Genomic DNA, 26,429 nt, shown 5'->3' on the forward strand with positions numbered 1-26,429 from the left:
ATAACACAGACTTAGCATTTTTATACATTTATACATTTAATAGGATAATAATCAGATAAAATACTAGGATAGGCAAAAAAGAAAAAAATCAAGATAAAGTGTCATTGCCATTTCTGTTTAGAGGACGGAGTCAGAAGACAGAACAAATTAAAATGGCTAGGGAAGCAGTCTAAGACTACCCAAAGTAGCTAAGTTACATAATGTTAGGATTCAAACTAAGTATTGCCCACTTAATCCACAAGTGAAAAGGAGACTCCAAAATTTGTTCTGTTTATATAACAACTTTTACATGAAATATATAGCGGTCTGTTTTTCAGAAAGCAATACGGCAACTTGTAGGCGTTTCCTTTATGCAGCGACTAGAAAAATCTTCCACAACTAGGCAGCTCTGCTTTGCCGTAAGCTGCTCGGGGCTGGCGGATACCAGCTTAATAGAGAGCTAACATCTCAGGTCTCAGAAGGCAGCAAGAATTCTATTTTGGCTTTTATTCTAAATGCTTACTGTAGTTAAGGCGGCAGTTGAAGCGCATTAAGTGAAGGTAGTTAAAATTTAGTGACAATCATAAAGTCTCTGCAAACTGCACACACTGTATAATGCTTTTGTGGAATGAAACCAGTGTTGATTAACTGGAATTTTACACACTCATACAGAGAAGAAAAAGTAACGATCAAAGGCAGTCATCCTCCATGTACTATATGCTGATGTTCTGAAGTCCAAGTGCGCCACAGAACTGAACACACGACTAGCACTGTGCTTTATCTAGGACAAAGGTGACCAGTTCCCACAGCTAAGTCTACACCAGTCATCCTAACCACGATGGCTTATAAAAACATCAGGTTTCCAGCAAAGAAACGATTCTAGGAAAGTCAGGAAGTTTCACATCTGTAAAACCAGGATAAGGCTACACCTATCTTAACTCTGAAGAAGACGTCAGATAGCGTGAGGTTCCCAGCCATGATGGAAGATAGACAGGTCCCCATGCAGCATATTCTCCCTGGCTTCAGGAAAGCTTCATATGCAAAATCTAGAAGTTGCCGAAGAAGAAAACTAGAAACATTCAGCTGTGATGTGTTGTACAGGGTTATTAAACTTCGGGAATGGTGTGATCCATCAGGCTTTTCATAATGCTTGGTGCCATCCTACAAGAGAGCCAATCATGTAACACATGACTTATGTCAAGAATGCCATGGGTTATCAATGAGTCTGGGGGAGAGGGAAAAGGTCCTTAAATGAGCTCAGAGCTAAGGAACTGATAACTGAGTTGTCGGAGACTGTCCGTACCAGGGCAGACATGCTAGAGAAGGTGCGAGTCCTTTATGTTAAGACTGGCAGTTTAATCAAAATAAAATAGCAAAAAAGGCTATGATGAGTCAGAAGAAAAGGGGGAGAAGGGACCTACCAATAGTTAAAAAGACAAGTCTGTTTCAAGAGTAGCTAGCTGCATTCTTCCCGAATAGATCAAGATTTCATTACAATGGTTATGCTTATATATCTTCCAAATCTCTTTCACATGCTATATAAGGACTCTGAATGAAAGGTTTCCGAGACATCGTGGTAACTATACAGAGAGTCGGAAAGCTCTGGACAGACTCACCCTTGCTTGCCCTTAACAACTCTCAGTCCCAGAGGACACCATGCACCTCTCTGCCTCCTGAGAGACACGGGACTATACAATATATGTAACTATAATATGACTATATTTCTGGTAAGCAGAACTGCAGACTGAAAGTAGCATTTACATTTATGTCAGGTGACCACAAGTGTAAAATAGAGCTGTCCACTTACCGTTTAATAATATGTTCAAAGATAAAAGCAGGCATGATTGTAATGGTAACTACAGTCCCAGCTGTTGAGAGGATGTCTGCAATCTGAGAGTCCTAATGGAACATAACAGAATTTAATAAAGATAAAACTGTAATTGTTAGGTAAAAATCATACTGTATTTGCTGATGTCTTGCTAATATCTCTGTAGTCTGAATTTTAAATTTAATCTTACACCCATGTTTTTTAAAGTTGAGGGTACTGAACAAATTCCATACTCGAGAATGGAGAGCTCGCCCCACATACAGTCAACCATACTCTAGAATTTATGAATTAAGGTCTTACTTAAAACCTTAAGATCTTAAGATAAGAGTCTTAATTCAAGAATTTATAAGCCGAGCATGCTTTCACATGCCTCTGAGCCAGCACTGCAGAGGCAGGATAGCCAGGGCTATGTAGAGAGTCCCTGTCTCCAAAAAAAAAAAAAAAAAAAAATCCCAGAAAAACTTTATAGATCAAAACAGAGTCAACTTCCTGGTCAAGATCGAGCCAGCTTCACATCTGCCTGCATGCTGCCATGCTCCCTTCGTGACTATAAAGGACTGAACTAAGTCTCTTCACAGAAGCTGGTCCCAGGGACTGAGGTATCGCTGTGTGTGTCTGGAGAATTTGGACCGTGGTGCTTTGGGAGCAGTGGAATGCTTTAAGCCCTGCTTAATGAGGCGGACTGTGGAGCATGGAAGACAGTGGTGCTGGAGATCTGAAATGTTGGGAGCTGGCTCAAAAGGTTTCAGTGTAGAATTTTAGTCTGTTGCCTTGAAATCGCTCTTGTGATATTTTGGTGAAGACAGTGACTACCTTTTATCCTTCTCTGAAGAGTCTGCCTGAGACTAAAGTGAAGTTTTGGATTAATTCCCATGACAGAAGAAATGTCAAAACAGCCTAGTATAGACACTGTTGTGTGGTTTTTAGTGGTAAGTCTAATGAAGGCTTATAATGAAAAAGTGCAAGCTGAGCAGGATAAATTACAAAATGTAAATTTTGAGGAGAAAAGGGAACCAGGAAGTGGAAAGGAGCTGAATGAATTAAATGGAATCCAGACAGTAGTGACCTCGGGGTAAGGTCCCACCCAGCGAAGTCTCCAGCTTAGAGTCAGGTATGGCGGGGCACACCTTTAATCCCAGCACTTGAGAGGCAGAAGCAGGCAGATCATGTAACTGAAAGGGGAACAGGGCATGTTCCAGCCCCAGTAAGCAGCAGAACTTGGCAGTTCAGAACAAGATTCTGGCTTTAAGAGCTAAGGATAAAATAAAGGAGTTTTGGAATAAAGCCGCTGAGGCCAGGCACATGTCAGGGTTGTCCCTGTATGGAGGCCCAGAGATACCATCAGTCATGGGACACCTGCTGAGGAGAGCTGCTAACAGGAGTGGAAACAGACCAAGAGGAAGAGGTGCTGCAGTCAACAAAGCTGGATGGGGTTACTGGAGATGAGTCTTCTGACATCAGACATGGAGTCTGCCCAGCTGGTTTTCAGTCTTGCTTTGAGTATTTCTTCACTGTGGTCCTTTCCCTACATTCTGGAATGGTGACGTATATCCTGTGTCTATGTTGGACGTATGTGATCTGCTTTTTGATTGTATAGGGGATTATAGTTAAGAGACTGCATAAAAGCTTTTGGGGGCCAGGGAGTAGAATGTGTTGGTTTGGAAGAAAATAGGCCCCGAAGGGAGTGTGTGATCTAGCTGGAGGAAGTGTGTCTCTGGACATCACCCAGTGTGTGAGTCAACTTCCTGATGCCTTTTTGTCAAGATGTAGCCAGCTCCACATCTGCCTGTATGTCACCATACTCCCCTTCATGATCACAATGGACCGGACCTCTGAAACTGTTAAGCGACCCACCCCCAATTTGTAAGTGTTACCATGGCATGGTGTCTCTTCACAGCGATAAAAACCCAACTAAGAAAAAAAAACTATAAAAACAAAGTATTAATATATATACCAAGACTTATTCCTAGAGTGGAAAAGTTGGACATTCATCCATTCAGAATGTCTAAAAATGTCTCTGCCCATGTCTCCACAGAATTTTAGCCTGAAGGAATACCAAGTCACAGTTTAGCTACCTTGGTATGGGAAAGAAAATTTCAGGTAACATCTCAGAATTATTTCTGTGATGGTCCAAGACCACGGCTAGCCAGAGCCCCAGCTCCTACACTTAACTCTGACCAAGTTTCAATGTTTGAGGATCATCACAAAAGTCATGCCACCTAAATGATGTTTTGTTTTGAAACCAGGGTCCAGTGCGTTCCTTACCTTCAAGCCAATAACGTTCTGCCCGTTGATCTCACAGATGTGATGATCGGTGAGGAGGCCATTTCTGGCAGCAGAACTGTCTTTCACTATGGATGTGATCTTTCCACTTTTAAAGATAAAGCCAACATGCCCGCTGCTGTCCTTATGCATAGTGATTGTCCGCTCAAAGGGCCTGTAAGCACAAGGGTTGGGCTAGACTGAAACTTATTTCACATTTCAATAGGCATGACATACCACAACCTGCAACATGGATATTTTGTTATATTAAGTGCTATTTCTAATAATTTATTATGCCATAGGACACCTCAGTAGCCTTTTTCAGTCTCATCACTTGACTGACGTGCTAAACCTTACTCTTACTGTAAAAATCTAAAACGTTCCAACTTCTAGAAAATACAGGGGATGCTCTTCAAGATACTGGAGTCAACAACTCTGACTAGAACACCATTAGCAAAAGAACTACCCACCCAGTACCAACAGATGGGACCAGCTGACACGGAAGTATTTTTGTCCTGCAGAGCAGACTGTCCACAGCATGACGCCTACCAGCCACATCTCCAGACATAAATACCAAGGAAATAAACCCACCAATCAACAAATGGACAACTGAACTCAATAAACATTTTTTTAAAAAAATGTAGAACTACGTCTAGTAGCTATTTTAAAAAGTTCAGCCAGGCAGTGATGGTGCACACCTTTAGTCTCAGCCAGCACTTGAGAGGCAGAGACAGGTGAATTTGAGGCCAGCCTGGTCTACAGAGTGAGTTCCAGCCAGGGCTACACAGAGAAACCCTGTCTTGAAAAAAAAAAAGTTCAAAAGTTCTATTATCAAAAAATGGGGGGGAGGGACGCAACTGTGGAAATAAGTATGGAAGTTTCTCAAGAAATTAAAAATAGAACACCCCTGGGCAGGCACCCAGAGGCTCCATACCTTACTGCAGATATCTATACTTATTGCTACTTATTCTAAGTGTGTGCGTGCATATGTATAAAATTTGTAAGAAAAATGGCCTTAGAATGTTTACTATTCAAAGTAACAAAATCTTAGGAAATACATTCTTTATAAGCAGAACCTAGCCAATAATATACATGTGTGTGTTTATATATTGTAATAAAACATATATTGTGTGTATATAAACATACACACATATGCAAAGGTACATAACACACACGTAAAAAAGAACAAGAAGAGTAAATATGAGGGCACGAGGAAGGACTGAATTCAGGCAGTGAACCTGAGTTAAACACAAATAGAAATAACTGGTTGGTTTTTTTTTTTTTTTTTTCCTAGTTCTTACTCTCACGAATTTGTTTATGGTGCTGGGTCTCAAAAAGTATATTCCACAGTGAAAACATAAAATCAAGTGAGAAGGTCCATAGTTTCTGTTCCAAGCAGCTACTCTGTATAGAGATTCACTGAGACTCTGGGACTGGCTAATTTCAACATGTGATTTTTTTTTTTATTTACAACGTTAACATTTTTAAAAATGACGCAGGTGGCTCTGTGCATGAGTGCAGGTGCCTATAAAGAAAGCAGGTGTTGGAGCCCCTGGAGTTACCGGCAACTGGACCCTTCCCAGCTGGGGTCCTTCCTCCGGAAGAACAATGTGAACTTAACCAGAGACCCTGCTAGCCCTGGTCCGACTCTATGAAATTAAAAAAAATTACAAACGTCCATTTTCAAATTTCTCATATATTTAGGAATTCAGTAAAAAAATTTTTAGACGAATGTCATTTTTATTTTAAGATAAAAATAGACTATCATCCTCTTTTACTTAAATTGCACAAACATGCCAGAGACCAGATTTGGTTCAAAAATTGAGTTCTTGGGAATTCTGTGACCATTTCAGTCCTCACAACAAAGGGCCCTGGCATGGGATGTTAAACAGTGGGCTGCAGAGGGAGCCTGCACTGCTTTACTGTGTCAGCACTCCTAGCCCACATCCTTCCTAAAGACAGACCAACTGGTAAGGTGTGGTAAAGGATCTATGCAAAATCCAGAATCGAACTATGTAAGAAAAATCTGCAGCCCACAACTGCAAGACTGTAACGAATCAACATTTTCTTTAAAAAAAAAAAAAAAGCAGAAGTAGAAAACTGTACTTACAGAACCCTAAAAAGTGCAGGCTTGAATCTGCACTTTCACTGTTGGTGAAAGCTCACCTGTCACGAATGGTCATGGTAATCTTCTCTCCAAATGCCTGCTTGAGCACCTTGTGAGCCTTATCAGAGCTCCACCCCGCACAGTTGTCGCCGTTGATCTGCAATACCTGGTCCCCAAATCTCAGTCCAACCAAGGAGGCTGGAGAATTAGCCTGGACTAGCTGAACAAATATACCCTAGATAAGAAAATAAATATCCTTTACCACTGCTATGGCTAGAAAGGTAGCTGATCAGAAATATTCCTAGTATTGTGTGGTGTGTCAGGTCATTCCTTAAAAAGAAACAAAACTTTATTAAAGCAATAACATCTGAAAAACAAAACAAAAAATAGACCTCAGTCCTATCTGAGCAACCTCGGCCACATCACCCTCCCTAGACCTTACCCGGTGCAAACCTCTACATACAGGAACTGGTCACACCAAGCACCGCATGTCTGGTGAGTTATTTTACTGCTTAAAGAAAAAGTCGGGCCTGGGCAGATGGCTCAGCAGTTAAAAGCACTTGCTACAGAGAACTCAGGTTCAGTTCCTAGTACCAATATGGTGGCTCACAACCATGTGTGTGGCTCCAGTTCCTAGGGAGCTGGTGTCACTGTCTAACTTCAGTACCAGGCATACATGTGGTGTACACACATACGTACAACCAACACTCAAAACATAAAATTAAATAAATTTTAAAAATGAATGATAGTTTGGGGTAATAATTCCATGTTTTTAGCTCAAAGACCATTTTACTATATCTTAAAGTATCAATAAGGCTAAAATGATAAGCATGTTAACTATAACATGGACGCTTATGAATAAATTCAGGAAAGTACCTCTAACAACTAAGTCTCATATTCATATCATACTTATGGAAATTCAATCAGATGTTGAACCAAATACAAACATAAAAGAGCAGGGCTAGGGACATGTGGACACATCTGCACGGTCAGATCTTCCCTACAATCTAAGGAGGGCAGACACGATCCTTCCATGAGGTGGAATGAACAGGCACCTGCTGAGCAGACAAGGATGGTGCCAGAGGCCCTGAGCATCTCTGCTGCAGTGGACTGCACACACGGAGGAGGAAGGACCTCGGTGAGGCCAGGGCTTTACAACAGCACAGTGACGTGTCCTGAACATGAGCTGAGGGCTGCACACAATCACGCCCCCAGCCCCTCAAGTGCAAAGGTGGTGCTGCCATTTCCTGCCACCACTGGCCTCAGTCAGCTAGAGGGCATGCCACACGTGTTTTGTCTGTGCAAAGTTAGACTCACTGAACTAAAGCGCAGTAAGACTGCAAAACTATCCCACAAATTAATTGTCACTTAGTGTGGCAGTATGAATGTATTTGGCCCCATAAACCCTTAGGGTTTATGCCACTATTGGGAGGTGGGGCCTTGTTGGAGGAGGATGGCTAACACACCCCTTTAATCCAGACATTGAGGCTGGAGGGCACACTTTAATCTGGGCCACACCTCCTGTTGGAAATGTGTCACTGTGGGGCGGGCTTTGAGGTCTTTTCTTCAAGCTGCACTCAGTGTGACAGCTGACTAGGACGTCTGGCTGTTTCCCCAGCACCATGCCTGCCTGCTGCCACCATGCTTCCTGCCAGGACGGACTGAATCAAAGGTTGCCTTGGTAAGGGTGTCTCTTCACAGCTATAGTAAACCTGAAGACACTGGTTTAAATGTTAAATGTTTCCTTTGTAAAGGTGTCTCTTCACAGCTATAGTAAGCCCTAAAACACTGGTTTAAAAATGCATACCCAATCCTCACTCGTCAATTTTCCTTACTTTTACTATGCTGTCCTATGTCAAGCCCAGAATTCTATCACGCAAACTCTGTCATATGGCTTGTGTAAATCCAGTGACCTGTTTACAAGCTCCAACACGGCTTCTTCACAACAGGCCGTCTCCAAATGGAAAATTAAGTCAGTAGATTCACAATATTCTTCACTGCAGATGTGTTATTACAGCTAGCCAAACTATTTTCATCTCTAATTGTTTAATGTTAGTATTTCATAGCCTATTTCAATAAATTAAGGAATATACTTACATTATCTATTGACTTAAGTCTGAGCCCAATTTTTCCATCTTGATCCTTGCACAAAATGACTTCACGAATCCCTTGCTTTATTTCTGCTCTCCGAATCCCAGCATCGTTACCTGTCACAGGTGCTACCATATAGTTCACGCTGGATGGTCTTGCTACCAACTGCTGGGAAAAATACCCAATTTGTCAGTATTTAGAAACCCTAGTGTTGACAAACACGACTCCACAAACAAGTTCCGTCAGGGAAAGTAGGTTCTCTACAATAACGACACCGTGGGTTTTCATTTCTTCTTTCCTCTAGTAATTGACTCCATTATTCTTGACTGATAAGACGCTGGCTTTGCTCCAGCTTGTTACTTTAGCTCAACTGGTGCTCTGCACATGAATGCCATCTGCTGCCGACCGCCTCAACCAGAGAACACATAAGTAGCAGCGGTCTCTAAAGGCTGCATTGTCCAGTGAGGTCATACGATCGCAGACTGTAAGTACATACTAAGTTGGCACAGCACTGAAAGCATACATGATCATTTCTCAGAAGATATTCCTCACCAACAACTATGCTTGTTTGCCTTCATTTCCAACGTACTTTCCTACAACTAAGAGATCACACAGGATTTTGGCAACAAGCATTTTCCAGAGAATTTCTGTGGTACAATCATAAAATTATCAAATTAAAATAAGCTTAGTAAGAACAAGGACTTAAGTCAGGAATGGAATGGATGACATGAGAACTTTATATTAAGCTACTCTTAACAAAGTGGTCATGTGTCTACAACGGGATTGGACAAACTGAAGCATCAAGAGCGGTGCAAAGGAACTGGGGCTGATCTACCAAACATACAAACCAGCTCCAAATGGATTAAAAAACCGTGTTAAGGTGTGCTGAAAACATAAGGCTAGGAGAAAACACAAATTTCTTTGATACTTATCTTCACAATGTATTTTTTTTTAATTTTCAAACCAGAACTATAAGCAAAAATAGGTTAACTAGAACTATATCAAATTTAAAAAGGTTCTTCACAGCTGGGGCAAGGCATGGTGTCAACAGAGGTGGGTGGATCTCTGTAAGTTCAAGACCAGCATGGTCTACATAGAGAGACCCTGCCTCAAAACAAACAAGAAAGTTCACAGCTAAAGAGGCATTCACGGAACAGTGAGCAAGCCATGGAAATGGAGACACTATCAGCAAGTCATGTACTAAGGAGCAAGCATACAGATGTAGAAAGAACTCAAAACCCAACAGCAAAAGAGCAAGTAACTCAACTTAGAAATGGGCAACCTGCCTACATAAGACATTTTCCCAAAGAGGACAAATGGCTCATGGGTATGGGAAAGGGATCACTGATCATTAGAAGATGCAAATCAAAGCCAGAAAATTACATTGTCTCTTCACATATCAGTGTGTCTACCAAAGTGTTGGGAAACTTTGTGCATTGTCATACACTGAATATACTACTATATATCATTATATATTATATTACTATAGCCATTATGAAAACCCATATGGAGGATCCTCATAAAATGAAAGCAAATTTGCCATAGGTCAAACAAGCCCCTTCTGGACAAATATCAAAAGGAAAACAAAATCAGTGTATCCCAACGATGCCTGCATCCCATGTCCACTGCAGCATTGTTCAGTGACCAAAGCTTAGAAACAAGTCTCTGTCAACAGATACATGACTAGAGAAAATGCTGTCTGTCCGTAAATACACAATGGCTTATGACTCAAGCCATGAATACATGGGCAGCTGGAGAGTATGATGACCCTGAAGGACATCACACTGAAGGAAATATGTCAGAGATACAATGATAGTACAGTCTGGTCCTGCTATGAAAACAAGAAATAGAGTGTCAGAAGCAGAGACCAGAAGGCACTTGGGGGGTAAGCAGTGGGCAGAGGTGAAACGGGGAGATGGACAAAGTTTGATAAAAACAAGTCTCAGGCTCTAATGAAGGGCACAGTAGCCATGTGTTAACCTGTGTAACTGAAATTTGCTAGTGTTACAGCTACACACTAAGGTGTTACACACATCTAGGAGGGGACAGACACAGTACAGTCATTGGCTTGACTGTGGGAACATTTTACAATGTACACAAATTGATACATATATGTTGTACACCTTCAATGTATGTAATTTTAATAAAGCTGGGGGAGAGAACTAGATGGAACACAAAAAGAACTATATGGTATGTGAAATGAAAGAGTCACTATGTGAAGAGTTAACAGAAAGCTCCAGAACAAATTAAACACAGCAAAATGATAGAGAAAGAAAAGAGCACACCAAAGCGTCGTATAAACACAGCCACTTCTAAAGGAAGTAAGATCACCTTATTGGCAAGAAATGGACCAAAGGGCAGGGACACTGGATCAAATTAAAGGAACAAAGAATGCAGACCTGACAGCGAAGGTCAGATATACTAACTGGAGCCTTGGAGCCAGTCACTAAAGTAATAGCTATAATTGGCTTTATTTCTGTTAGAAGATAAATCTTCTATAAATATAGCAATTAACCTTTATGCTTCTCCATACCTGTTTCTAAGATTCACTTTTATATAATGCGTCTACACGGGTATCTCTGAGTATGTGCCAGAAGTCCTCACATGCTCTGAAGCTCCTCCGCAAACCCTGCAGCCACTGAGCCATCTCTTGCCAACGGGCCCACCCCCTCGGGGGCTGCAGCTGCCAGAAACGCTTCCCAAGGCCAGCCTAAGCTTTTCTAGGTTCCAGCATCTCGTCCACTCCACCCCAGGATGGCAGCTGGCTTTCTGCAGTTCCACCTGGGTGCTACTTTTTCCTCTGGAAATCTAGTTACCTAATTCCTTAAATTACCACAGTTCAAATACTATGTTTTCAGCTGAAACCTGACTAACACAAGTAGGTTTTCAAAAAATATTGAAATTTCAACAAATAAATGTCAGGTACTGTACTAACAATGACATTATGGCAGGAAGACAAAAGTGGGTTCAGCCATGAAGTATGTAACTACAATCACATCAAGTGCTATATGTTATATGTAAGCCTAGCACCTCAGTCTAATTGCAAGAAACTTGCTTTCTAATTGTAAGAAAAATATTAAAACTATGAGCAAAGTAACACAGCAAATATATACTTCTGATGACGTATCCATCAGCAATGCAATGCTGTTTGGAAAGGGACTTGCTGAGACATGGAGAGTAACGGGACAGTCGATGTCGGAAGTAGAAAATTCAGTGCAGAACCACAGCTAGAAAGGATAAATTAATGGAAACATGGCAGAGGCCCAATTACAATGTCTTAGGAAAGGACAAAATGCAAAAGGCAAAAAACAGACAAGGACCCAATAAATTCAACAGTGGACGACAATGTTAAGAAATACATCTATAAAGAAATCTAAAATCAGGCTGGGCATGGTGGTACATGCCTTTAATCTCATCATTTGGGAGGCAGAGGCAGCTGGATCTCTGCAAGGCCAGTTTGGTCTACAGAGTGAGTTCCAGGATAGCCGAGGATACACAGAGAAACCATATCTCAAAACCCGAGGGGGGAAAAAAAGGAAAAAGAGAGAGAAAAGCTAAAATCTGAGAAGTCAGCTCTAAATTTATAAATAAGTTTGCTGTGAATGAGAGCGTACATGTACACATAAAGAGCATTTTATATAATTCAGAATTATACTCTACATACATACCCCTTGGGTTGGTGCTCCAGAAACCATAGGCATATTTGTACATATTTCTTCTTCATTTAAAGTCAGTCCCATGTACTGAGAAAGCTCTGGATACAGTTTAGGGTAGAGATCTAATATAAACAAATGAAGAAAAGGCATTGGTAGAATATTCAAAATAATAACTGTGGACTGTGTTTTATTTAAAAAAACACATTTAAGGTACAAAGATTTAGACACATTTAAAGGATCCATAATATGGAACGACATCTTCCCATCTCTGCCATAATTTGAATGAAAAGAATCCATAAATTTTTCACATGAAAGTCCTGAGACAGCCTGAGCTTTCCTGTGCAGTCACCCTCTGTGGCCATGGGGCACTGGCTTCAGGAGGGCACTGGCTTCAGGAGGGCACTGGCTTCAGGATGCCCTCAGACCACGCCCACAGGTGTCCAAGTCCCTCATTTACCATGGTCTAGAGCTGGCTGTGGGGTGCGTGGCTACAAGCCAGAGCTCCACCCGTGTGGCAGAAGCAGGGCTGACCCAAGTCTGGGACCAGACAGGGCTAGAGAGCAGGACTTTAAAGTTGAAATAAGTACGTAGATACAGAATAAGGCCTGCGAGCCATCAGCAGACCTGTGCAAATCCTCCTGTCTGCTTCTGACCCCTGCTAGATACTCACACACAATACCACCCAACGCTAATGGCTGTGGCATTTCTCTAATAAGAAAACATTGTGTATGTTCACAGTACAGATATAAAATCCAGAGACAAAAATAGAGGATGCAGAGAGGTAAAAATCATTTTTCTAAATAAATGATCTTGCCCTTTCTGTTTCTTAATATAATTATGTTAATCATCTATGGATTAGAAATCTGGGGACTATGGCACGAATTCTTCTGTTGAGAACAACCGAAGTATTTCTGTCACAACTGCTGAACTCACTCCATAAACAGCTATGGCATGTGATGGTTACTTCTCAGCTAAGAGGGGAAAAGTCAAAGCCTGTAAATTGACTGTTCCCTACCACTTTCAGAATCACAATGGAATCAGGCAAACAAAATTTTTAAACATGAACAATATTTAACATTTTTGGAAGTGTGCTATTTTTAAAATCTTTTCCTATAATCTATTTTGACTTAAGAGTAGATTCACTCCAAAGAATAATATTGAATGGTCACACAGAAGATAAAAGACAACAGAATTAGAATTCACCGTTTACTAGGTACCTCGATGTCTTTCAGAGGCTGTCCTGAGGCCCCTGAATCAGAAGGGGGCAGGTTGTGGCTTATGGAAGTCTGACGTAAGACGCAAAGGGGGACAGCTGGAAGCTTCCCACGCTCCTGGCAGAGCTGAGAGCAGAGCAGCTCGGAATGTCTGCAAGCAGCTATACAAGCCAGGAAAGCTATAGCTCCCAGGGAACAGGGCTTCCCGTTAAAGAACAGACTATGTTAAGGACTATGGATAAACTAAGGTAAAATTCTAGGATGCCCTAAAACACATTTTCATACTCAAAGACCACTCTCTTGAGTAAATGCGGGTTAGTTCTTTAGTAAACTATTCTTCCTTATTGCTACTAGATCGCTAATCACAAATTCATACAGCATGTCAAAATCCTAGGTTCTTCATTTCAGGGGGAAAGAGGGGCTTTATATGTGCTTCTGTCCAAAGACCAGGAGCCCAAAGTGTGAACCTACTTCCATCTGGAGGGAAAGAAGCAGAGACATCCACCAGAACTGCCTGGGTGGCAGGGCCAGCAGAGTAGGCGTTCTGAGCCTGGAAAAGAAAATCCTATTAAAACCAAAAATATTTTCTTATTTTTCTTATATATGATTTACGAGCTACATCTAGAACTGCCCAAAAGAAATGAACAATTGAAGTCTTACTCAAAGTTTCATTTTAAATACTTCAGCAACCATTTATTTTCCAAAGGAAATCTATAAATAAATAAAAAACAAGTCTGAACTGAAAAGGAGGGTTCTAGAACCATGTGCTACTAAATACTTCACAAATGTGAACCGCCAGGTCACGGCTGCAGTGCAAAGGGCCAGATGACAAGAAGTTTTAAGATGAAAAACAAACAAACAAACATGAATCACCCACACTAGATGCAAAGCAGAACAAGTAGCCCAAGAAGCTGGACTAGGAATGTTTTGAAATCTAAAAGGAACAGAAAGAAAAGCCATATGCGACCTCTACCCAGGCCTGTGCCATCTCCCTGCCGCTAGCTCTCTGCTCTGAACACTGAACATCTGTCAACATCACCTGCTTTGTGCATTTTCTAAGAGAACAACCCCTGCTGAAAGCCAACTGTGGTTAACTTAAGTTCAGTTCTAGACACAGCGATTAAGAAGAATATGGACAAAGATCATTCTTTGTAGTCTGTGTGGCTAGTCCTTAACGTAGAGATGGAATAACTCAGATAACAGCTTTGTGAGAACTTTGTGAGAATGACCACAGCAGTGGGCAAACTCAACACTACAGAAAGAAATGACAGACATTTACAACGACAGAGCACGCCACTTGCAGCTGAGAAGCATCCCTCTTCAGCAGCTCAGCTGCACACACAGGTGCTAAAAGCCACACTTTAATATCCTTCTTAGACTGATGTTGGAAAAGGAACTGTCCACAGAGCAATTTCCCCAGCCAGTGCCACTAGGTCAGTCCCTAGGACACCTGAGCTGCTATTATTATTCTGTTCATTCTCCTTCCGCCCAAGTATGGTGTCAAGACAACAGCACCAACTTTACACAACACTACTGCTTACGTTATACCCTCTGACTTACATGAGTTATATGCAAGTGAAGCTGTGCTAAGAAAATTAAGCACTGTCAAGATTGTAGAACAAATTTTAAAGAACTACTATCTGGCAGGAGAGATGGCTCAGAGGTTAAGATGAAAAGAGTATAGTTTCTTGAAGCAGACCCAAGTTCAGTTCCCAGGACTGGAGCCTGGCAGCTCACAACCAACTGTTACTCCAGCCCCAGCAGAGACCTCGTCTGGTCTCACAAGAGCTTGCACTCACATGTCTGTGGCACACACATGCACACGTGCACATACACTCACACAGGCACACACACACACTTTTGTTCATGCCAGGGCTAATAGATATAGAGAAATAAAAAAGAATCTCTAGCCTTCTTCTAACATTGCGGTCTACAACAGACCTATGCAGATGCGGGGGGGGGGGGGGGGGGGACCAACAAGTACACGCTTCCCGCTTCATTTCACAAGTGGACACGTCATGAAATAATTTAAAATTAAAAGCACACATACCTGAATTACTTTGTCTACCTTCAAATCTTCAAGAGATGGGTAAAGAGACATTTTTGCAGGGTTTTTTTCTAAAGAAAAAAAAAATCAACTGTCATAGAAATGCACAGAGTACACGCACAGCACTAAGCACATAAACATGGACAACCGTAACACTGTCAAGAGCCATTTCCCCCCTAAAAATCATTACAGGAACCATCACCCTGGGGAGTCTGCAGAGAACCCCACACCCATAATTATGTTCTATTGAGAACCTGCCCCACACCCAATTAAGCTGTTGATGGAGAGCTATCTGTTAGCGGAACCCGCCTCACATTCCAGCTATCCAGGGAACTAGGTGTGACAACTTGTGACTTCTTGGCCTACCTGTCCGAACATAACCTGGCCTACGTGACCTGGAACAAGCCACAAGAGTCCAGTTTCCCTACCCTTCAGGGGCTATATAAGCAGCAACCATGATCCTAATAAACGGAGGCTTTGACAAATCTGCTTGGCCTCCTTCTTCTGTCCTAGCTCATTCCCTTCCAGGTAGGGCCCCTCCGAGACCCTGGAAGAACTGATTGCAGGGTGGGTTACAAACCCCTAGACTGAGTAACCCATCCAACGCAATCGACATAACACCATCAACATATGTGTTCAAGCCAAAACGACGGGCTAGTTAAAGCATATCATAGTTGTTAGCATTCAACAGTTGCTACCAAACTCTCTCTGTTCCCATAGCGACCAAACTACTTCATCAAGGATTTTAGATTTACAGGGAAAGCTGCCTCCTTCCCAAGTTGTGACAATCACAGAAAGGCACGTGGCTTCTGCTTGGCTGAACAGTGCCCCCAGCAAAACAGGTCGGGAAATGACTTTTCACAAGATACATTACCTTCTAACAACACGAGCAAAGAGTATGCACTGTCAACATGATGGAAAAACTAACATAGGCCATCTGTTTGGTTTTTTGTTTAATAGCAATGGCTTTATCTTGAGGAAACAGATACAAAAAAGAAATTATTACCTTTTATTTTTAACATTTCTATGTTGTTCAATGTTTTTAAGATACCATAAACTGCTTTTTGCAACAATTTTAAATAAAATTCTCTGAAATATTACACTGACACATAGTTTACATTTTGTTCAGATATTCTGAGATAAATATCAAGACTTTCCACTTAACCAAATAAAACAGAATGTATCCTAATTGTTAAAAGGTTTTGGCAAATTACTAAGCCAGTCCATCAACCTCCCACTTCCAAATCTATTCCTTATATCTGCTCTGCAGCTGAACCTTTTAAGTACTGCCCTGCTGGCAGAAGGCAGGAAGCTGTGTGCTCAGTAAGGGAGGCATACAGAGCCTCTCAGCCATGCTGGGGCCAGCACCCTCTGAGAATGCTTTTCCTACAAGTCTACAACAGCACCTCCGCAGGCACAGAACACCAGGCTCAGCAGGCAGTCTGCTTCTGTGCTGCACTTGCTCAGTCCTAGCAGCAGCTCCTTTTCAAAACAAAAACCCCCAAAACAGACATGAGAAGCCCTCATTTGAGTTACTGGCCAGGGCTGCTCTGATGGTTTGAGAGAAAATGGCTTCCACACAGAGTGGCACCATTAGGAGGTGAGGCTTTGTTAGAGGAAGTGTGTCACCATGGGTGTGGGCTTTGGGGTCTCCTGTGCTCAAGCTACGTCAATGAGAGCATTCACTCCTGTTTCCTGCGCCTCAAGATGTACAGCTCTCCGTTGCTCTCCAGCACCATGTCTGCCTGCATGCCGCCACGTCCAACCATGCTGATCAAAGACTAAACCTCTGAACTGTAAGCCAACCCAATTAAATATTTTCCTTTCTGAGAGCCGATGTGGTCACGGTGTCTCTTCACAGCAACAGAAATCCTAACTAAGGCAACTGTCTAAGAGACTCCCAAAGCATACAGCCGATTGCCACTGCCCATCTATAGACAGAAAAAATGTCCCTATTGCTGAAGATACCATGCATTCCAGAAACAGGGCCTAGAAACTCCTGAACTGGAACTTACCTGAAAGCCTCCCTCCCAAAGACTAGCCTTCATGGTACCAGAAGATACCAAAGGAGGAAGGCAACCAACAGTCCCATCCAGCTATGATATCTATGACCCACAACAACCTCTAAGGCACGATAACACTAAGCTTTTAAGTTAAGCCTAGCATAGTATAAGCATAGCCTTTTGTCTGCCTTCTTCCATTGCAAATGATACTTTAATGGTTCATCAATGTTATAGCATCTATCAGAGCTTTTATCCTTTTATGACCGAATACATTACATCTTTTATATGCCACTTTCTGTTCACTCATTCAGATCTGTACCTTGGGGCCATAATGAATAATGCTAGCACTCTTGCCTTACTGCTGTGTGTGTGTGTGTGTGTGTGTGTGTGTGTGTGTGTGTGTGTCTGCATAAAGATATGCCTTTAATTCTTTCGATATTTATAGCTAAGAACATAACTTCTAAATCAATATGGTAACTCACCGAACCTTTAACTTTTTTATAAACTATCAAACTGGTTTCTAAAAGAATTGCATTACTTTTATAGTCTCAGAATTCTAATTTCTCCACTGCTAGTCTGTGGTTCTGAGAAAGCCACTCCAGGAGTGAACCAGCATCTCATGTGGTTGGAATCCACTTCCCTGACAACTAATGATGCTGGCGTCCTTTCATGTGCCTGGCCACTTGCGGACCTTGTAACATCTACATCTTCTGTTTAAGAGGAAATGCCCATTCAAATCCATTGTCTGTTTACTGGATTATTATTTTTTTAATGGTAATAGCTCTGCTTACAGTCTAGATATTAGGTTCTTAATCCATTCAGGTTACAAAATCAATGGAGCAGGCTGGCTTATAAATACAAACTTATTTTTCAAAGTTCTGCACATTGGAAAGTTCAAGAACAAGGCCAAACATCATGTCCTGTGCCACACCAGCAACTCTTCGTTGTCCTCACATGGAGAAGGCACAGACAGAGATATGGAGTCTCGTCTATAAGGGTGGCAGCTCCACTCCTAAGAGCAGAGCATTCAAAAATCTCAGTCCCAAAGACTTTCATCTTGGGGCTCAGAGGTTTAAACAACGAATTTGGGAGGAGTGGATACATTCAGACATATCACACACTCCTGTCAGATATGATTTCCAATACTTTCCTTGTAATCTTTAGCGTCTCTTTGATTTTGAGTGCCCTTTGTAGCACATAAGTATTTTGTTTTGATAAAGTTAATGTGTTTCTTCCTGGCTATTTGTACATTAAATGCAACATTAAAAAAAAAAACTAACTCGTGGTCACTAAAACACTGCTTTTATCTAAGAATTTAATAGATTTGCTATTATATTTGGATTTTTGTTATATTTTGAATAGTTTTTGTATACAGACGCAATTTAATTCTTTCCTACCTGGACATCAAGAAGTTGATTCCAGCACCATCTTTTAAGAAGGATAGATTGTTTTCTTATTGAATCGCCTTGGCAGTCTAGTTCAAAATCAATTATTGGCTAAGTATATCATCCTTCCTGGCCTCTTTACTACTGGCTTACTTTTTACCAATACCAGCTTTAATTACTGTACCTTTGCACTGTTTTGAGTATAAATTTTCCCATACTATTCTTTTTTTCTAAAAAAAAATTAAAAAATCTTCTGGTTATCCTAAATCCATTTAAATTTAGCATGAACTTTAGAATCTTTTTTTTTTATTAAACTTTGATCTCTGATAACTTCACACAGTGCATTCTGGTTACTGTCGCTACTCTTCACCCTTTAACACAAGTTTTAAATGTGGAGTTGGCATTTATAAGCATATAGACAGATCTGGGGGCTGGAGAGAGCTGGGTGGCTATGAGCAATGCTACTTCTGCAGAAAACTGGTTCCCAGCACCAATGCTGACGGTTTACAACCGCCTGTAACTTCTGCTTCAGTTTGGAGCCACTGTATTTTATTTTCGCTCGTCAGGGTTATTCTTTAGCTTCCCCTTCAATTTCTTCTTTTATTCTAAAAGGTGTTTCAGAGTATATTTTGATATCTACTTTCTCTGTCAAAAAGATGCTTAATATATTCTTAAAATTGTTAAGACGTGATGACCTCGTAGGATCTTTCTCAGGCGTATGCTGTACATGCACTTGAAAGTGTCTTCTATGAAATGGATGGAGTGTCCTGCTGATACCTTCGGGTCCATTTGGTAATACAATATTGCCGAGTCCCCTGCTGTCTTGCTAATGCTCCATCTGCATGTTCTTTTCACTAGCGGAGCCATTACACTGCTATCTGTTCCTCCTGTGGCCCTATTTGCTTTATGTATTTGAAGACTCTGAGGTAGTGTGTGCATCAACTGCTTCCTGAGTGGGTGCCTTCTGCATTCACCACCACGCCTTTGTTTCTGGAATGTCCTATGCCAGTGGTTCTCAACCTTCCTAATGTTGCAACCCTTTAATAGTTAGCTAGCTCCTCATGGTCTGGTGACCCCAATCATAAAATTATTTTCACTGTTACTTCATAGCTAATTTTCCTACTGTTATGAATCGTAATGATGCCTGTGGAAGAGTCTTTTGACCTCCAAAGGGGTCATAAATTACAGGCTGAGAGCCACTGGTCCTATGCTTACCACAGCACACAAAACATGCTCAACCCACCATATAAAAATAAATATCTAATCCCAGAACTCAGGCTGTGAATTTAAGAGCAGCCTGGTCTACTCAAACTGGTCTACTCTGACAGTAAGGCTACACAGTGAAACACTGTCTCAAAAAAAAAAAAAAAAAAAACAAAAAACAAAGGAAGAAAAGCAATAGTATCTATAGCAAACTGGGAAGGACAAGCAGTGTTTTGCTGAGGTTTGAGTACTTCTGTCAAATTACTGAACTTAGAGGGGAGAGGTCAGAAAGAAGGGCCATACCTGGCTCATTCTGAGAGACAAAAGACCTGGACCAGTGGTTCTCAACCTATGGGTTGCAACCTCTTTGGATTCAAAAGACCCTTTCATGGGGTCACACATCAGACAGCCTACATATCATATATCTACATCACAATTCATAACAGTAGCAAAATGACAGTTATGAAGTAGCAAGAAAATAAATTTATGGTTGGGGTCACCACATGAGGAAGGCTGAGAACCACTGGCCTAGCAGAAAGAGAAGCTTAAGCAGAGGTTGATCAGTGAGTGCATTTTTTATTCATTGAGGAGAAAAATGATCCAGTTAATGGTTCATTCTGTTTACCATTGCACCTGGACCAGCCCATGTCTCCATAGTATCTCCTGTACAGCACAGACAGGTGACTTTTTCCACTTGGTCTTTTTTTTTTTTTTTTTTTTTTTTGGTTTGTTTAGCAGTTGTCTTTCCATACCGGTAACTTCCTGACCACACTTTGCTGTTTGCTATCTTTCTTCTCACCGGTCTCTCATTTGTGTGTGTGTCTAGCTATGCACTTCTGATCTGTTCCATTTCCTTTTACAACCCTCTCTGTGGTTACCACAAGGGTTTAAACAGCTGACCACCTGTGTGAGGAGGTAACCATTTCCAGGATTGGTACCTCTCCTTCCACCATGGGTTACAGGAATCAAACTCAGGTTGTCAGGATTGTGAGGCAAAAGCCTGTGCCAGCTGAGTCACCTCCCAGGCCCCGTGCGCTCACAGATGGTGAACATCCTCTATCAGAGGCCATTTGGTGGACTCCCTTTAGCACCTGTTAAAGGGCAGACCTGGTAGGAAAGTCTCTTCACGGTTTTCTCCAGGGCACTACGGCTGCTTTGTCTATGAAGAGTAGTTCTGCGGCTTACAAGGCTGTGCAGAAGGCTTCTCAACACTTTGCACACTCCAGCACAGCACTCTCCCTGGCCCGGCAGTCTGCCGCCAGCCCCCAGGCCCGTGCACATGATGCGCTGTCCTTCTCTTGTGGCTCTCACAAGTCTCACTTGCTCATCTGACACTTCTGATTTGCTATGTACAGGGTTTCTTGACTTGAGTCACTTCTTATTCCCAGATTTGGGATTTTAGGCATATTCTTAAAGCAAACTTTCAGTCCCTTCTTGCCTCTGAAAGTTTCTGAAGGCTAAAGTTATAAGTTCAATCTACTGTGCTTTAGAGATCTATAAAACAAAAATGCTTCTAACTTGTGAGCCTCACTTGCTCAAAAACAGATAACCCCCTGGAATGCTGGCAGCGTCTGCACATGGAAGGTAACAAGCCACTTGTTTTCACTGTGTAAACAACATCGGTTTCCCAGTGCACAGGCTGTGCTCGTTCACACATAGGCGGGAAGTGCACAGGCAGAATGATGTTCACCCCAGTGGATGAAGGTGGAAGTATACCATAGCCCTGTGGGTTTGTGGGCTTTGCCTTTATAGGCACCTAACTACTGATTTATAGTCATTCTCTGGGAATCCCAGGTAAGGACATGGCCAGTGTCCATTGTCCTGGCCAGTATTTATAATAAAGCTTGCTTCAAAGTTGACCCAATAATTGTGGTAGTGGTCTTACACTACCACTTACCTGGTGGGATTAACAAGTTCTGTTTCAGCATGATGGCTATACACCAAGTGTTCCTGTAACCTTCTCAAGTTGTGTAATTTCAAACCTCAGGAAAATGCTACTCAACTTCGCAGTTTATTATAGAGATGCACCCGATGGATGGCTGAGTGCACGCAGGGCAGGATGCGGTGCCTGGCTGGTCTCCATCCACCCTCACTGCCCCTGCATGATGATGGGATGCTCTCTCGCCCTTGGCCAATCACTGCCCCCAGCAGTGTTTTCTTTCTTTTCTCCATATTAACAATTAACTCAATAGCTTTTTCTTGGTGAACAACCTTTGCTTAAACTTCTCTTTCCTTCAGGCCTCTGAACTTGAATCTACTTTGAGCTGGAGCCAAAGGATATCCCTTCTGGCCCCTCCCTCCAAGATGAGGCTGGCTTCTCGGACTAGGGTTTGATTTGCCACCCTACCTCCCGCTGGCCCCCTCTGCATTCTCGCCCTGCTTCTCCTTGATACAGCCAGCCAACCTTTTCCTGCTACACTAAATGAGATGTTTACAGATATCAAGCATAGCACTTTCTGCTCTCACAATTCTCCTTCAGAATGAAGTCCCTTCTTACTGGAATCAAGGACAGTGCAGAAGGCAGCATAGGACAGCCACCGCAACCCTTCCACCTCCCTCAGCGATCCCACCCTCCTGCACATCCACCCATGCGCCTCCCCATGCAGCCCCACATAAAACTCCCACAGCTGACACGAACAGGAAGAAGTCCTAGCAGGAGAAGCTGCTAAGGCAGAACTGGGCCTTCAACGACCTCCTTTTGCAGGATCACGACTGGCTCCAGCTGCTTTGCGTCCCCTCACTTTAGTTTTACATAAGCAACAGTGCCCCCAAATATCCAACAAAATCACTCAAGTTAGGCGGGCAGTGGTGGCGCACGCCTTTAATCTCAGCACTCGGGAGGCAGAGGCAGGCGGATGTCTGTGAGTTCAAGACCAGCCTGGTCTACAAGAGCTAGTTCCAGGACAGGCTCCCAAACCACAGAAAAACCCTGTCTCGAAAAAAAACAAAACAAACAAACAAAAAACAAATCACTCAAGCTAAGTGTTACTCATTACTGGGGATGAAATCAGGCATTTATCTTCCATACCACAACTGGAAGAACAAATTGATCCCTTTCAAGCAAGAAGTGAGTCATTTAATTATTTCCACAGCAAGGCCAATTATTACTCTACCTATGCGACCTGTACCATATCCCCTAAAGTGAGACTGAATCTGGCAGTCAAATTCCAGGATACAGAACAGTTTGCCAGAAGCCGTTCCCAGGTTTCTTACACTTTCCTCCACCCCTAGTCACAGGGGCTGAGTCTCTGATCTGATTCCAAGTGTCCAAAGGATTGAGCTCTTCCTGCAGATCCGTTAAGCTACCCTAGACTGGAATTTCACAATGACCACTGTGAATAAAGAGAATTCTGAAAAGATCACAGCAGTGGCATGCTCTCGTTTTAATCCTTTACAAGTCCTATTAAACCATCATGTGCCGACTACGCCACAGAATTCTGCTTCTAGGTCTCCCATCCAGGAGTGACGGCTCCTGAAGGCTCCCCGAGTCAATCAGCACCCAAAGTCCTCTCCACCTGCGGAGTTACTGAAGCCTTCAGAGCAGCTGAACCAAGCCAAGGAACCAAGGCTTTCAACAAGCAGCCCCTCAAGCAGGTGTGGCCTATCCCGAACTGGCTGAGACCGGAATACTAGTTACTGTCTTATGAAAGTCCTGAACCTAATGCAAGGGAGGCTTTAGAAAATATCCTCTGTTGCGAATACTTTTCTCTAATGATTTGGGTAACACCAGAATCTCTTCAAAACATAAAGACAACAGCAAAAAGGACTACAATAATGTTAGCTGTAGGTCTGGTGCCTTTTAGAAAGGTCAGTTACTTTGGGAAGGGCTGAGAGTAATGCTCCATTTCACTACCGCACTGTTGGTCTGAGCAATCCTACCATTCCTGCAGGCATCTTAGGGTTTCTGTTTGCTTTCAGCATCATTTAGAAACATTAGTGAGTGGTGACGTAAGTTCTAGATTGCTAAGACTCTCCTCTCTGTCCCTCAACACTCCCAGAGCAATACAGTGCTGTTTCCTTGGGCCTTTGACCCACTCAAACGAGGGAAGTGATATTTTGGGAAAACTAGTTTGCTGTTGTCGTTGTTGCTGAGTGTAATAAAAATCTAGAGTTTTCATCTTTCAGCCACAGTTCCAGAGAGGAGACGAGAGGAGAAAGGTGATGATGTAAGACCGGGCTGATGTATTCCAGGCTCAGAGTGAGAGCCCTGATCATATATGCTGTGACATTGTAGATGATATTTCTATTGAGCAGGAGAAACAAGATTCTCCACGGGGCAGGAAAGACTCAGTCCTGCAGTGTTAGGCCTTCCCCCACCCCCACCCCATCTCACTAAAGGGGTGTTATGGTTTTCTTTCACAGGAGAAACTTGGTTTGCAGTGTTAGATCGCCCTCCCACCCCATCACACTAAGGGGGGTGTTAGTTTTCCTTCCCAGTTTTATCTGTATTCCAGATTGACTGTGCATCTTGTGTAGAGGCCAACCAGGACAAACGCATAAGAAAGGTGACCAGAAGGAACTAGTAATGTAGGCACTTTTCAAAATCCACTCCAATCATTATTCTATTAGTGCTTATAAACCTAAACAAAAAAAATTCTCTTTTAGCAAGGAACAGAAATGGATACTCTCTCACACTCATTTGAAACCACTCAAGTTACTACAGATACTATATTTGACCAGGGAAACAAATTAACCAACAGTACTGACAGAACCTATCTAATAGAGGTCTGGAATCTGTGCTTTGGTGAGCCAAGAGCAGAAAAACCCGAAAGCAATGCTGTGCTACAACAGAGATATAGTTGAAATCTTCGCAATGGTTAAAAGACAAGGCCATGCTTCCTAGTTAATGAGCAATTATCATCAGATCTGGGAAGAACACTAGGAAAATGGTGTCAGGCCTATTTTAAGGGACTGCTTAATTAAAACGTGCATTTAACTGTTCATCAGTCCCTTCTTGTTCAGGAGTTTTAAATCCTCTTTAATGGTTTCATTAAAGCTGTTTAGCAAACAGCTAAAACCTGCCTCCAAAGTTAAAGAACTTCAGTTATAATGGAGCGATTGTTTACCGAAACCTTTAGTCATTCCACTTCCTTATTTCCTGGCAGACACCATTGGGTCAGCAATGCTAAGTACCACGTAAAACATAGAAGTTCAAGGAACTAAGCTGTTAACAGGATTGAAAGAAACGTTTTCAGTCTGTCCTCAGCCTTAAAACGAGAAAATGAACGCACAAATCTGTTTATGACCTTTACATTTCAGAAGCATGGCCATTTACCAGGCCAACCGCTATTTTAAAGTAACTTTCGTTTTTTAAACATTGTTCTTGGTGTAATGCGTGCATGTTAAGAATCAAACCCTACACTTTCTAAGTAATTTACCTAAGGGAAAAAAAACACCGCTACGTGTCTGAAGACGGGACGAACACAACAGAGGATCCCACACACTCCACGGCTCCATAACTGCACTTCGGGAACTGGAAACTTTCCACGTCCACAGCCTCCCTCCGCCCAGAATTAGAAGAAAATCCTCAAAGGAGAGCTGAGTCACCAGACCTCCAGGGGACAGTTCCTGTGCAAACACCCGCTCCAAGCCCCGTCCCTCCCCGCCCCCTCCGAGAGCCGCGGCTCAGCTGCTAACCGTTGTCGCCTCCGGTCGGTCCCGCCCGGGCCGTCCTGACGCCGCCGAGGACGCGACCCAGGACGGCCGACGGCAGGTGGGAGGCCGGGCGGTGTCCCGAGCAGCTTCCAGGACCTGCCGGGGCCCGGGGTTCAGGGCTCGCGCGGTCGCTCACCTGCACCGAGGACAACGCTGCTCCGGCCGCTCGCTCGCCAGCTCGCTCCGGCACCGACTAGCGAACCTCCCGGCCCGCCCTGCGCGTCATCGCTGCCCCCGCCTTCCGCCGCGCAGGCGCAGGCGCACGCGCCGTCCCCATGACAACGCGGCGCAGCTTGCGCGGCCACCTCCGCCCGGAGCCGAGACCCCGGTTCCCGCCGCGTTTCCGGGATAGCCCCCTCCGCCTTTTACTACCCTTTGTTCCCAGAGCGAATGCTCATTGGCTGCCGACGGCTACTCTCGGTGTCGCACAAAAAATGAAAGCCACGTCCTAATCTAAAAACACAGACTGATTTCTGAGAGTTGATGATGCTGATACGAGAACTCAGCTATGTTTTTCGTCGACATGAATCTGCGAAAGTAGCGCAACATTCCATGACAGAAGCCATAACCTGAGCGTTTCCTAGGAATGCGTTAGCAGGCAAGCAATTGTCTATGTAAATTATTTAGCGTCACAGTACCTTGAAATTTTCTTTTTGTAACTAGCAAAACAATAAGTATTAAACACAGGACAAATAGAACGAGAATTTAATCCTCGGGGAGCTTGTGGATTAATGAATCAAAACCTTGCAAAAACACACAATTATAAAGGAAGAAATACAGCTCTGTTCACAGATGGCGTGGTTATCTAAGTAAACAAAATAAGCAGTTACAGCAAGGTTGCCGGGATAAAAGGGTTACTATTACAGAAATCAATTACCTTCCTATCTGCCCCAAATGAGTAATTGGAATTGGAAATTAAAAATACATCAAAACAAAATACCTAGCTGCAAATCTAGTTCATCGTCTGCCTCTATGAAGGGTGCGGGTGTGAAGGAAAAC

General features: G+C 42.7%; 1 protein-coding gene across 3 annotated transcripts; it reads right to left on the minus strand.

The window, feature by feature from the left end:
- Positions 1-11: 11 nt before the first annotated feature.
- On the minus strand, positions 12-25,708 carry Sdcbp (syndecan binding protein). Of its 3 annotated transcripts, none has more exons than XM_050164193.1 (9): positions 25,567-25,708; positions 15,188-15,255; positions 13,609-13,687; positions 11,936-12,045; positions 8,274-8,432; positions 6,236-6,411; positions 4,073-4,244; positions 1,787-1,878; positions 12-1,140 (listed from the first exon to the last, which is right to left on the minus strand). In XM_050164193.1, exons 2-9 carry the CDS (start codon positions 15,236-15,238, stop codon positions 1,086-1,088), a joined length of 894 nt encoding a protein of 297 aa, XP_050020150.1. In that variant the 5' UTR covers positions 15,239-15,255; positions 25,567-25,708; the 3' UTR covers positions 12-1,085. The 3 variants fall into 3 exon arrangements, with proteins under 3 accessions (XP_050020150.1, XP_050020146.1, XP_050020161.1); XM_050164189.1 differs by having other exon boundaries at positions 8,274-8,435; XM_050164204.1 differs by lacking the exon at positions 25,567-25,708 and adding an exon at positions 25,413-25,555 and having other exon boundaries at positions 8,274-8,435.
- Positions 25,709-26,429: the final 721 nt, after the last annotated feature.

The sequence above is a fragment of the Alexandromys fortis genome, unplaced genomic scaffold (genome assembly GCF_014885135.2).
Source record: "Alexandromys fortis isolate MF-2015 unplaced genomic scaffold, M_Fortis_MF-2015_v1.1 scaffold_18, whole genome shotgun sequence".
Classification (NCBI taxonomy): domain Eukaryota; kingdom Metazoa; phylum Chordata; class Mammalia; order Rodentia; family Cricetidae; genus Alexandromys; species Alexandromys fortis.

Bases quoted from the DNA above. Each gene is read 5' to 3' on its own strand.
- Sdcbp (XM_050164189.1), bottom strand. From the start codon at position 15,238: ATGTCTCTTTACCCATCTCTTGAAGATTTGAAGGTAGACAAAGTAATT. The intron at 13,688-15,187 runs GTATGTGTGCTT...TTTCTTTTCCAG, and splicing joins AGGTAGACAAAGTAATTCAG to GCTCAGAACGCCTACTCTGC. The intron at 1,879-4,072 runs GTAAGGAACGCA...ATGTTCCATTAG, and splicing joins AGAACGTTATTGGCTTGAAG to GACTCTCAGATTGCAGACAT.